The 12,148-nt window shown below is 42.7% G+C and overlaps 1 protein-coding gene across 1 annotated transcript; it reads left to right on the top strand.

The window, feature by feature from the left end:
• Positions 1-1,379: 1,379 nt before the first annotated feature.
• On the top strand, positions 1,380-11,284 carry SELENOS (selenoprotein S). Its single transcript, XM_077124019.1, has 6 exons — positions 1,380-1,529; positions 2,165-2,299; positions 4,750-4,856; positions 7,936-8,025; positions 8,127-8,202; positions 9,875-11,284. Exons 1-6 carry the CDS (start codon positions 1,454-1,456, stop codon positions 9,952-9,954), a joined length of 564 nt encoding a protein of 187 aa, XP_076980134.1. The 5' UTR covers positions 1,380-1,453; the 3' UTR covers positions 9,955-11,284.
• The last annotated feature ends 864 nt before the right edge of the window (positions 11,285-12,148 follow it).

Below are 12,148 nucleotides of genomic sequence, written 5' to 3' on the forward strand. Positions count from 1 at the left end.
TCTTTAATGACAAGAATTGGTCACTTTTTTTTTTCCATTTTATCATTCTTCATTCTCAACTCTTCATTTGAGGCTAAGCTAGGTATGTCCACTTCAAACACTCCCCGCCCCAAAAAAGCCCCAAGGTGGAACATTAATCTGTTTTTAAATAAAATTACAAGGAGAGGGTGCATTTTTCCAGTTACTGTCATCACTTTTTCTGTGGGTAGTCCTGTCTCAAATATTTTGCTCAACCTGACAGTCTTAAGGGTCCAACCTCATTCAGTGCATATTTGAGGACAAGCAGAGAATATCCTCTTCATATGCCCCACTCTTTCTTCAGTTTCAGCAGTTTTCCAGTTTCCCACAAAGCCTTTAGTCCTTCCAGCCCCCCTTCTCTAAGTTGGTATTTAGCACTTACTATCTGTATCGTTTAACTTTTTTTTAAAAAAAGTGTTATTAAAAAATGTATTTAACAAAATGTGGCAAATACCAACTTGTAATAACCAATCCTCAATATCACAAACGATTCCTCTGTTTTGAGGCATTCAGCTTGCTGCTAATTTTTACCTTCATTCATTCAACAAATATTTATTGAGTTCACTGTCAGGCATTGCTACAAGAGCTTGGGCTGCATCAATGCACAAATGCGCCTTTCTCCTCAGGTACTTTCATTCTAACGAAAGGAGAGACAGGCATACAACGGACACAATAAGCAGATCAAATAAATAGTATGTTAGAATGTGACAGGGCTTTAGAAAAGGAATGAAGGTAGAACAAGATAGAGGATGGAGAAGGACCGCTTGCAATTTCAAAGAGGGTAGTTTAGTTAACTTAGGCCTCACAGGGAGTGGAAGGGGTTGGAGGCCATCCGAGGCAGAAGAAAGTCAGGGCACTATCATCAGTAACTCTGTGATAATATCTTGTGGATTCTGAAGAAGGGGAGTAGCTGAAAGCCCTTGAGCATTGGCGGGCACTTTCTTGGCCTGAGAGGTATCAAGCAAGAGGAAGCATTAAAGTTTCTTCTTTCACACCCATGCCAGCGCGGAGTTTGGCTGCCGCCAACCTGCCAAGCGCTTCGACCAAACGACCTCGTCTCAAGGCTGTAGACGCAGATTCCGTTTCCAGGCGGCCCGTAATCTCCTTGGCTACTTCGACCTCACTCCAAAGCAGAGAAAACAAACGGATACCACGCTCGTCAGCCCTGGACTTGACCGGCTCACGTGTGGGGCTGTGGTTTCCGCCCAGCGATCTCTCCCCGCTCCTTGGCCAGCTCCCCGGAAGCTCCGCCCCCTCCCCCCATCCCCACCCCACCCCGGCACATCCCCTCTGCGATAGGCCGAGCGTCACGGCCGGGCCGAAACGCGATTGGCCGAGACCGCGGTCACGTCCGGGCGCGCCACGTGTCCACAGGGGCGGGCCGGAAGGTAGAGGTCCCGGGTGACGCGGCTTGGCGGGCGGCAGGACCTCGGCCATGGAGGAGGACGAGGAGTCCCTGACCGCGCGGCCGGCCCTGGAGACCGAGGGTCTGCGCTTCCTGCACGTAACGGGTGAGTCGCCGTAACTGCGGGGCCCGCGGGGCCCGGGTCCTCCGGCGCGTCGCCATGCTCGGTGGGTGGCTCTGGGCTGCGCGGTTAGCCGGGGCCTTGGAGAGCGTCTGGCCAGCAGCCGGACCCGAATGGCCGACTTCTCTGGACTGGGCCCTTCTGTTGCGGTCCTTTACTTTCTGCAGAGCAAACTCTTCCGAGTTACAGTTCCTGGGGTCACTCGAGTCTTGGCGTTTACTTCCAAGGCTACCCCCATCCCCCACTCCCCACCCCCCACCCTCCCACAACGGGCTCGGTATCAGTCCTTCGCCCACTCCTCTGGGTGTATGGTTCCGTAGGTCCCGAAGACCTTGGCCTTCCCGGCTCAGATAAACTGTTTGTCATTCTTCACAGTCCGGTTGGGTGCGTTCTGTATCCTCTGGGCTGACTTTCCAATTGGTTGAGAAGTCTCTTCTCGGTGATCCCTGATTTGTTGTACTTCTCGACCATATTTTAACGCTTCTGCTTAGGAGCCCTTGTCACCTAAAATGTGAAGGTGTTGAGGAACAGGAGCTGTGTTTGTTTTTGTTGGGTTTTCTGGAAGAGTCAGCTAGCAGTATCGTTTTTTTATTTCTTGACAACTGTTTTCTACTTTTCAGTGGGCTCCCTGCTGGCAGCCTATGGCTGGTACATAGTCTTCGGCTGCATCCTCCTCTACGTGGTTTTTCAGAAGCTTTCCACTCGGCTGAGGACCTTGAGGCAGAGGCAGCTGGACCGAGCTGCGGCGGCTGTGGGTGAGTGCCTGATAATAGAAATGAAGGCAGTGACTGTGACAACCTACATCTTTCAACATTTAAAGATGAGTCATAATAAGAAGTACAGGATTCTAATTTGTTTTAGGGGAAAAGGCATATTATGCTTCTGAACTTGATTTTGGTGAATGTGCTTTCGATTTTTATTTTTTTTTAATTTCAGAGAGTTGAATGAGCTGGAAAACTGCCTGATGGTGTATAGAGTGCTCACTGCTTATCTAGTTTAATGTTTTTTTTTTCATTTATGGAATGGATTAAAAGTGAAAATGTTACAGCTGCCTTGTACTTGTGGCTCTTCCTACTCATTCTGAGTTATCTCTGGAACCACTGTGCATGACAAGAACCTGAGCTTAATTCTTCATGTCTACTTCATTTTGATTTTCAGTAACTTATTCATCAGACCGGCTTTCAAATTACATTTGGCTGTTTCAGAAACTCACTCCTTCTCAATATGGCAGCTATCTTAGCTTCCTGGCCTGTGATCACAAATACCGTGCAGTGGATTGGCTTAAATAATGGGAATGTATTGGTTCACGTTTTTGAAGCTAGAAGAAGTCCATAATCGAGGCATCAACAGGGTGATTCCTTCTCCCTGAAGACTGTCATCTTGGGACTGGCTGCTGGCTGTTCCATCATGTGGCACTATATTTGGTGGGATCTTCTGCTTTCTCTTTCATATTCTGTTGATTTCCAGCTTCTGGCCGCTCCCCATGGCTTTTTCTCTTTATATCTGAATTTCATTATACTTAGAAAGGACTCCAGTACTCTGAATTAAAACCCAGCCTGATTCAATTGTCACAGCTTAACTAAAAATAAAGTCTTCAGAAATTTTTATTTACAATGGGTTCCTACCCACAGGAATGGATTAAGATTAAAACATGTTTTAAATTTTTTCTCCATGAATCACAGGAGCTTTTTCTCTAGCTAAAATCTACAGTTTCTAAGAACATATCCTAAAAAATTGGGTAGGAAAGCAAGCAAGCATCATTATGCAAAAGCGGTTATTAATAGAAAGAGTCAAAACATACCTCTCCTGAAACCTTTGGTCTTGCTATTCTCTTTGTCTCTTTGTTGGCTGTACATCCAACAACAATCTGCAGAATAAATCTTGCATAAAATGCAGTATTCGTGATAGGAAAGACAATGATATTAGAAAACTGCTTTAGTTACTTGTTGCAACTATCTCTGCGGAAGAAGTTCTGGCAGACTGAGACCAGCTACCAACTGAGGAGTGAATTTACAATGATGGCAATGGGATGAGTACTTCAAAAGAATTATTTGATTTAGAGAGATCCTTCGCAAGATTAATGAAGTGCATGACCATTGCAAAAATTGTTTTTATGAAACACTGGGAAAAGCAAATGTGCAGTAGAAAGATGTTGTGTTGAGCTAGTATCAATTTTGTTAGAAAAATTAGATTTTTTTAAAAACCTACACATGATTAATTTAAAAGTGATCAGATAGTTAAATGTTACCAGAGTTTACTTTTATATAAGATGAAACAATAGTTTTGTTTTTTTAAAGAGTCAGACATCTTCATCACCCCAACCACCCGCCACCACATTCACACACACTTGTAGTATTTGCATCATGATGTGTGATGGCTGTTTTACATGGATTCTATTCAGTGGCATTTTTCCAATACTAATCATCTGCAGGTAATGGTGATCTCCAGTACTCTGGCAGGTATTGAGCACTTTCTATCTGTATCATTAAGCTGGTATTTAGTGAATATATAAGCTCACATTTGCTTACTTGTTTAAAATCTTAGTTGTGTCCCGGTGTAGTTGCTCCTCAGTGCTCCGTAACACAACAGTCTGCACAAGTGAGCAGATGGAGACCATTGCACTGTGTATATAGGAGCTCTGTTCTGTTTTACAAACTGGAGAAAAGCATAGATACAACTGGGCCATTCATTTCTGTTAGTGCTAGCTATGCAATCTTTCTTCCTTCTCTATAGAAACAAGAATAAAACCTCTAAGAGTTCTTAGCTCTTTCTGGTAGAGGTCTGGACTAATGAGTGATGGATAACTATCCAGGAAACATTAACTTTTCTTGGTTGTTTTCTGGAAATCTGGTCAGCCTAGAGGCTATGGGTGTAACTGAGGTCTCCAGATTGTGGGGAAGGATGTGTGGCTTCCATTTCACTCTTGGGGGCCCTAGCCTGTACTATCTGAAACAGCATCATTGAAGGGCCCAGAAATTGGCCTAACAGGTGTTTCTGGTAATGTGGATGCACAACTAAGAACTGTGGCTGTGGATAACCCCAACCCCTTAAGCACTAAATTACATATAAAGCTTTTATTTGTGTAAAAACATATGCCTTTTGCATCATCTGACAGCTGTACTTTATACTTCTAATAATATGCACACTCAAGAGTTTCCTTTTTATAGTATACAGGTTGTTTATCGTATTTTTTCTGACATTTTAGAACCTGATGTGGTGGTTAAGCGACAAGAAGCTGTGGCAGCTGCTCGTTTGAAAATGCAAGAAGAGTTAAATGCACAAGCTGAAAAGCATAAGGAAAAACTAAGACAGGTATAAGCTGGTTTTAGTTTGACCATGTGGTATTATAAAATTGTTTGAGGCTTAGTGAGTAAGAATGCTTCTGTGTCTATGTGTCTGTGACATTTGTTATTTATAAAACTGAGACAGGGTCCTAGTATTTCAGTATCTCCTATGTAAATATTGGTGATTCCAAGATAAACAGTGAAAGGAATAGAGAGCACAGAGGAAACGTGTCTGGGATTGTGGTGTGAGAGTGCAAGCGTGTGTTAAGTGTGCGTGTGCCCATTAAGGCAAGAACAGCTAATTGTGGCAGAATCATTTCTACTTAGCTTAGTATTGTATTGGCCAACATGCTTTCTTTCTTTTTTTTAACATTTTACGTGTGTGTGAAAAATAATATGCAGAAAAATGATGAATTTCAAAGTACAGTTTAACAAGTAGTTAAGAGCAAGTTTCAGAGTATGGTAGTATAAGTTACAGTTCCACAATTTCAGGTATTTCCCTCTAGAGACCAACAAGAATCATACTGATTCACAGTTATTTGTTAAATCCGATTTTTGTTACAATTCCTCCCTCTCATTTGATCCTTCTCCTGGTCTTCAGGGTTATTTAGGCAATGACTCTAAATTTCTTCCTGCTAAAAAGTGGTCTTGGCATTCATGGGATAGGGGTGTGCAACTAGTTGATGTTCTGGGAGAGACTGGTACCTCTGGGTTTCAGGGCTTCTCTGGCATAGGAACAGTCTAGAAATTTTAAGTTTCTGAAAAATAAACTTAGTGAGTGAAAAGTTTTCATAGAGCCTCAGATAGAGCCCTGGGTATTCTGTAGGGTTTTCAGAAATACTGTTGGTTGGGGCTTGGTATACTGTGGCAATTTGCAATATCTAGCTGAAGCTTGCATAAAAATAATTTCCAAAATAGCCCCTTGGCTCTATTTGAAATCTCCCAGCCACTAGTACCCCACTTTGTTAGATTTCTTTTCCCTCCTTTGATCAGGAAGTTGCTGTGGTGCCCACAATGCCAGGGCCAGGCCCATCCCCAGGAATCATGTCCCATCCTGCCAGGGAGACCCTCACCCCAGGAAGTCATGTCCCATGTAGGGAGCAGGGCAATGAGTTTGCCTGCAGAGCTGGGTTGAGGGGGGCAGGGGGGCAGGGGGCACATCTGAGCAACACAAGAGGCCCTCGGAAGGGCCAATACCTTTAAGTGGAGACACTGCTTTCTAGTTGTAAGCCAGATGTTTCTGGCCCCTGCCAGCTCTCAGGCAGTGGAAGAATTTCTTCTGTTTGTCTTGTGTGTATGTGTTTATCTCCAGGGCCACATGTCCTTCCACTGTTGCTAATAGCTATTGTTTCTGCTTGGTCCTCCACCACAGGCTGGTCTCCCCAGCTTGGCCAGAGCGCAGAAGGAAACAGAACAGAACAAAACCGCACACACACACACCTTGGTGCTCTGGCCCAACACATCTTAATGGTATTGGGTCACCCAGCTTGGGTCATATCTGGTGGGTGATCTCACATCACTGAAGAACTGCACTGCCCCTGGCGGCCCAGGTCAATGGTGACAGTTATCCTTGGTTCTTACTCTTCCCTCTCCTCTTACCAAACCTTTTAAAATAAAACTTTTAACACTCTATCTCCCGTTTAACTAAATAAATAAAAAGCAAAAATCTATACCATGAAAATGAAGTCTCTACTGTCCTTGCCCTCTCCCCACTGCCCCATATGAAATTTTTAAAGGTTTTTTCCCAGAAATATTCTATTCCTAGATAAAATCCATATACCTTTTTATACAAATGGCATCATGTGCCCATGTATATACCATTTTGAGCAGTTCTGTTTTAGTGTTTTTCTTTGCTGAGTTCCAACCATTAATTATCATTGTTTTGTTTCTAGAGCCATAGGGCTAGTTAAATTCCTTCTACATGTCAGAATTCATTGATTTCTAGGTCTGAGCATTTTTTCATGTTAGTAAAATAACTTGATCTTATATTCAGTTTACTGGTGAACTTAAAAGATTTTTTTAAGATCATTTTTGAAAACTATGAGCCTATGTTCTGTTCAAAATTGTATCGTATCTGTGGTGTTGTGTATATGTAAAGATAACAACAATAAACTGATTTAAGTTGAGAGTCTGCCTGACTCAGGGTTGAGTCAGCTCTCTTGTTTATGGTCTCGGAACCTGTCAGCTGCAGTTCCATTCTGATATTCCTGATGGTTAACTAACACCTACCTGTCAGGAGGCGGTTTCCTTCTTAACCTGGTTTATTTGAAGGTATTGGAAGCATGAGTTGGTAGGGATTTGAATTTAGCTGTGATGGCTCCCGAAAACCAAGGAACTATTCTCTGGGTGTGTGTCGTTCAAGCATTTTTTTGCTTGTCCTTGAGAGGCAGTGGAACCAGAATAAACTGCACTTGGGGTCTGAATTCCATTGGAAGTGAGAGATTTCAGTGAACTTTGAGTGTACCTAAGGTGTGGTACTTAGTTGCAATTTAAGGAAGAGGGAGCAGAAGCAGTGATGGAATGCATGGTCTCTTCCTGCTTTGCTCCTCTCTTCACATATGTCTACAGGTTTCTCAAGTGCTGGTTGTTGGGCTTAACTTTCCCCTGAGATTCGTTTTCTCTATATTCCCATAGTACTTTTCAGAGTGCTTTCAAATCCATTCTCATCAGCTTCCTCCAGCCCTCAGAAGTAGGGGGTTCTGTCCCTATCCCCAGGTGGCACTGCTGGGTAGGGACAAGGTGGGAGTGATAGCCACATCCAATCATTCCAAGTCTGAGTTCTTTCTCCACATTACCAAAGATGTCTTAGTAAAGTAGGGACAAGTTCCTCTTGTCCTTCCAGAGTGAGTTTCCAGAGAAACTGAGGGTGTTATGTTTTTTTTTATGTGACACTTTTTGCTTTCATTAATATTGTTCAAAATAAAAGATTTGTTTGTGAGTTATACTCACACCTGCCGTTCATAACAGTTTTATTTAACTGAAGAAAAGAGAGGTGAAAGCTTATTTTGAAGGCTCTTGAAATTAAAAATTGTCACACTTAGCATTTTCTTTAAGCAAAATGGCAGCTATGTGAATTCCTTCTGTACAATGTGCAAATTCTTTCTCAGCTTGAAGAAGAAAAAAGGAGACAGAAGATTGAAATGTGGGACAGCATGCAAGAAGGAAAAAGTTACAAAGGAAACGCAAAAAAGCCACAGGTGATTCTATAGATATGGTCCTGTTTGAAATTTTTCGAGTAGATGAAGATTTTTTTCCCTGTAGAGTGTGTTTAAATTCTTACACGTGTGTGTTCTAACAGGAGGAAAATAACCCTGGGCCTTCTGCTTCGTCGGTCATCCCAAAACGTAAAACTGACCGAAAGCCTTTGCGCGGAGGTAATACCACTTGACTTCTAAAATTAAAGAAGTTTGAACAATTATAGGATATATACTTAACTGTTAAAGGCAGGATTCTGGTTCTTTGCTTTGTTGTCTGTAAATTGAGATCATTTCCTAAGTTTAGGATTGTGAAGATTAAATAAAGCACCTACTTGTGAAGATATAAAGCATATACTGGGCACTCACTAAATAATTTAAATGAGGATATTTGTATTTTAGTATCTTCACTCAGCCCCACGAAGCTGTGTAAGGTGAGAAATAAGGGTAGGAATAGTTTTCCCCGTTTTGCAAATGAGTGTCGTGCAGCTAGAACGAAGTATGAGCTTTTTAAAAAGCAAGGCCTTCTCATTTCTTGCAAACAATTTTCTCAAGGAAAAGTGGACAAGCATTTTTTCAGAGCTTTTTTTCTGTGTGCAGCACTGCCTCAGGCCCTCTCCATTATACAGCAGCAATCTGTCTTCATCCCATCTTTGAAGATTTTCACATCTATTTGGGAGGGTGGGACTCACACAAATGAAAATAAGTAATCCTGGTGATTCTGGCAGAGTTCCAAGTAAATCTGAGGAGGGAAAGAACAGGGAACACTTTGTATAGGAACCACTTCAAGGCCAAAGTCTTTGTATTCTCCATTGGAGGAGTGGGTGTTGTGGAGGGAGAGCCTGCAGAGCTGGGTGTGGAAGCTTGCACGACGTCTTAGAGGATCATCGAGACAGGCCTGGCTAATGGGAAATTGGCTTCTGAGGCAGCATGGACACAACAGGGGCTGACCTTAAAAGCTGACCTCTAACCCCCTCGTGTCAGGAATCCAAGGCAGGGTTGTGGAACGAGAGTGATGCATCTAAAAAGAAAATGCTATTTTAAAACTTTCTCTTGCTGGAAGTCTGTTTTCAAAGCTAACAGTGGTGGCATCTAGGAGAGAAGTACCAGTGATATAAAATGCAATGCGTTTTGTGCTTACGGGCATGCCCTCTCCTAGAGTCCCCAGCAGCCATCACATAGGTGTGATGCCTGGTCTAGTTTTACAGATGAGGAAACTGAGGCACAGAGAGCTATTGTCCAAGGGTCTGAAGGAAGGAAGGAACGCAACAGGGACTCAGTAAAGTCTGGCTGATTCTAGACCCTGAGCACTCAACCACATCACCACATGTTCATGATTAGCTTTGGGAGGCAAACAAGTGGTAGGGGAGAAGAAGTGTCGATTATCAGTTACTGGGACAGTAGAAGTCACAAGTTGCCTTCTGATTTTTTTAATTTTAATTTTCTGTAGCTTGAACTTTATTTAGACACCTACATTTTTTTAGCCCCTGTGATATATGGACCTTCAAATACTCAAATCAGACCATTTTGAGAGATTTTTTTTTTTAATGAATTTTTTTTGGTGTGTGTTTTGTGTAGTTTTTGTGTCTTTGGGGATTTAGGATCAAGAAGCTGAATGGCTTCTTTTTTTACCCCACTGAAGTCAATTAAAATTGCCATCATTTAAATATAGTATTTATTTCATATGGTGGCCAAAAGTTCTACGAAAATTTCCTCAAGAATAGAATCTATTTAGTGTTTTGCATGTCAAGCATGTGATTTTATTTTGTTACAGTGTTCCCAAATTCCTCCCCCCCCCCATTTATACTGTTGTGAGGCACTGTTGATAAATGCTTCTTTTCTGTCCTCCCAGGTTATAACCCCTTGTCTGGAGAAGGAGGTGGGACGTGTTCCTGGAGACCTGGACGCAGAGGCCCATCAGCCGGAGGATGAGGCTAAGAATCTTGTTAGTGTCGTTTCTGACATTAGCAATATGAGCTCTTGACCCTCAATTCAGTTGCCTTACGCATGCTTTTCACAGTGATAAGCCAGAATGAGGTGGGGGTTATTTCTGGCCATACTCCTGTTCAAGATCATGATCACACTCACTGATTTCATGCTTAATTTCTAGTGTATAGAGGCCTCTGAATGATTTACAGTCTTGATCAGAAAGGCCAGGTAACTGTCTTGTAAATGAGAACTCTGCTGATAGAACAGTCTCTGTGATAGGTTGCGTTAAATGATGTCTTCCTTATAAAAGGTGAAGTCACCGGTAAGGATTACTGATAATAGACAATTGATGGGGGTTGTTTCTGTAAAATCTATTTTTATGTGCAGAACTTTGTAAAATGAAACTGTAAATATTAAAAATTGCAAATAACATTTTTAGCATCTTGTATTTGAAGAAACTTGTCAATGAACTTGAATTTATTACAAAACACTGAACAGCTTTTTATCCTCCAAAATCTTCAACTATTAATACTTATTTTTCTACTTATCATTCCTCACCAAAAATGAGACCAGCAAGTGGCAGGCAGCTGCAGCTATTTTGAAAGTTGGCCAAACTCCTTGGGGCTTATCCACAAGGCTTGGGCCAAACTCAGACATTTGGGATTCAGTTGCTGAATTTATAGGATGAAGAAACAGCTCCTTGCCGAGAAGTAACTCCATGAGCTGATAAGGTTTCTGAGAACCCTGTCCTTTCCCCTGGTGGTGCAATTCAGTTGTTACGTTTTTAGCTCACAAGCTGGATTTGGGCTGTAGCCTGTGGTTTGCCAGCCTCTTGCTACAGGGTCATGGTCAAGAGAAGGGACAAATGCTATCCTCTGAAATAGTGTAATTATTGGGAATATATTCTGAAGTGGTCCCACATGTACATTAGTCAACATTTACTGAGTGTCCACTGTATGTAGAATGTTTTGTGGTTGATTCTTAGCAATGTGTGAGGGAAGGAATAGTCTGGTCTAAATGGGGCTTAAAATCTCTTGTTGGGGGGCCGTGGGGAAGACTTGGAGGGTACAAAATCAGGATATTTGAAGGACAGTCTAATTACAAATAGGTTGAAATAGTTAAGGCTAAAGTATCTTGAGTCTTGAGAGGTTCGAATTAAATGTTCATGTTGGAGGAAATTGCGGGTTCCAAATAAGACAGCATAAGTGAAAAGAAGAGCTGGTCTTGTATGAGTCTTAGGAAACCCTTGACCACTTATCCAGTTTCTGGTTTCTAACTAGATGGTTTTTTCACCCACATGAAATATTTTCAACAAATAAAGTTTTAGACTAGAGTTGAACTGTTTTATCCAGATCTGTTGTTTACATCTAGAGGTATCCTTGGAGGCCACCTTGACACCAGGCTTCAGTTGGTTGGACTGGCAGGTACGAACACCATTCCCACTCACTCCAGTCAACATGTTAAACCCTGAACTCTACTTTGATAAATGTGGTTCAAGCAAACCTTAATAACTCCTCTTCTTCCTCCTCCTGACACCCTCAGAGACTCCTGCCAGTATAGACGGGAGGTCTTGCAGCACTCTCCTTGTAGAGTTGTGTCATCTGGACTGTGTTGGGATCAAGCTCACTGTGGGCTGGGGACAGTGTGGGGTCATGTGGGGGCAGGTCTGGAGGAGCCAGCACCAGCATGAGTGGCAACTGCCGTAAGTGCAACCACTGAAAGGCTTTTCTGCAGGGGTGCTGACCAGTATCTGAGACACAGGCTTTGAAGGTTCAGTTCTCAAGCCTCTGTATCAACTCATATCTCGGGGTCCCACTCCTTCGTCACCAGTGTCAGGGTTCCACTCCTTTCCCACCAGCACGAGACCAGACAGGGTTGGGGTTGAACATTTCATTGGTACTGGAGATCTACAGCCTTGATGGCTGGATAGTGACCACCTTCAATTTGTCCTTTTCCCTGTGTCCACACTTGAGGGCAACCAGAAGTGTTCCACTGACCGCAAGATCTTACTCATCACTCCATTCCATTGTGACTAAGACCATGTTATCTCCCACCACCTTGCTCTCCTGTACACTTTCCTCTGCCATCACTGATGATACTTTGAATAACTGATGCCATGGCACGCCATGGGCCACCAGCGTCCCATTGCTAACCCTTCAAATACTGAAGCAACCCAATCCCCTGTTCCCATTTTGAG

This window comes from Tamandua tetradactyla, chromosome 12 (assembly GCF_023851605.1).
Source record: "Tamandua tetradactyla isolate mTamTet1 chromosome 12, mTamTet1.pri, whole genome shotgun sequence".
NCBI classification, from domain to species: Eukaryota; Metazoa; Chordata; class Mammalia; order Pilosa; family Myrmecophagidae; genus Tamandua; species Tamandua tetradactyla.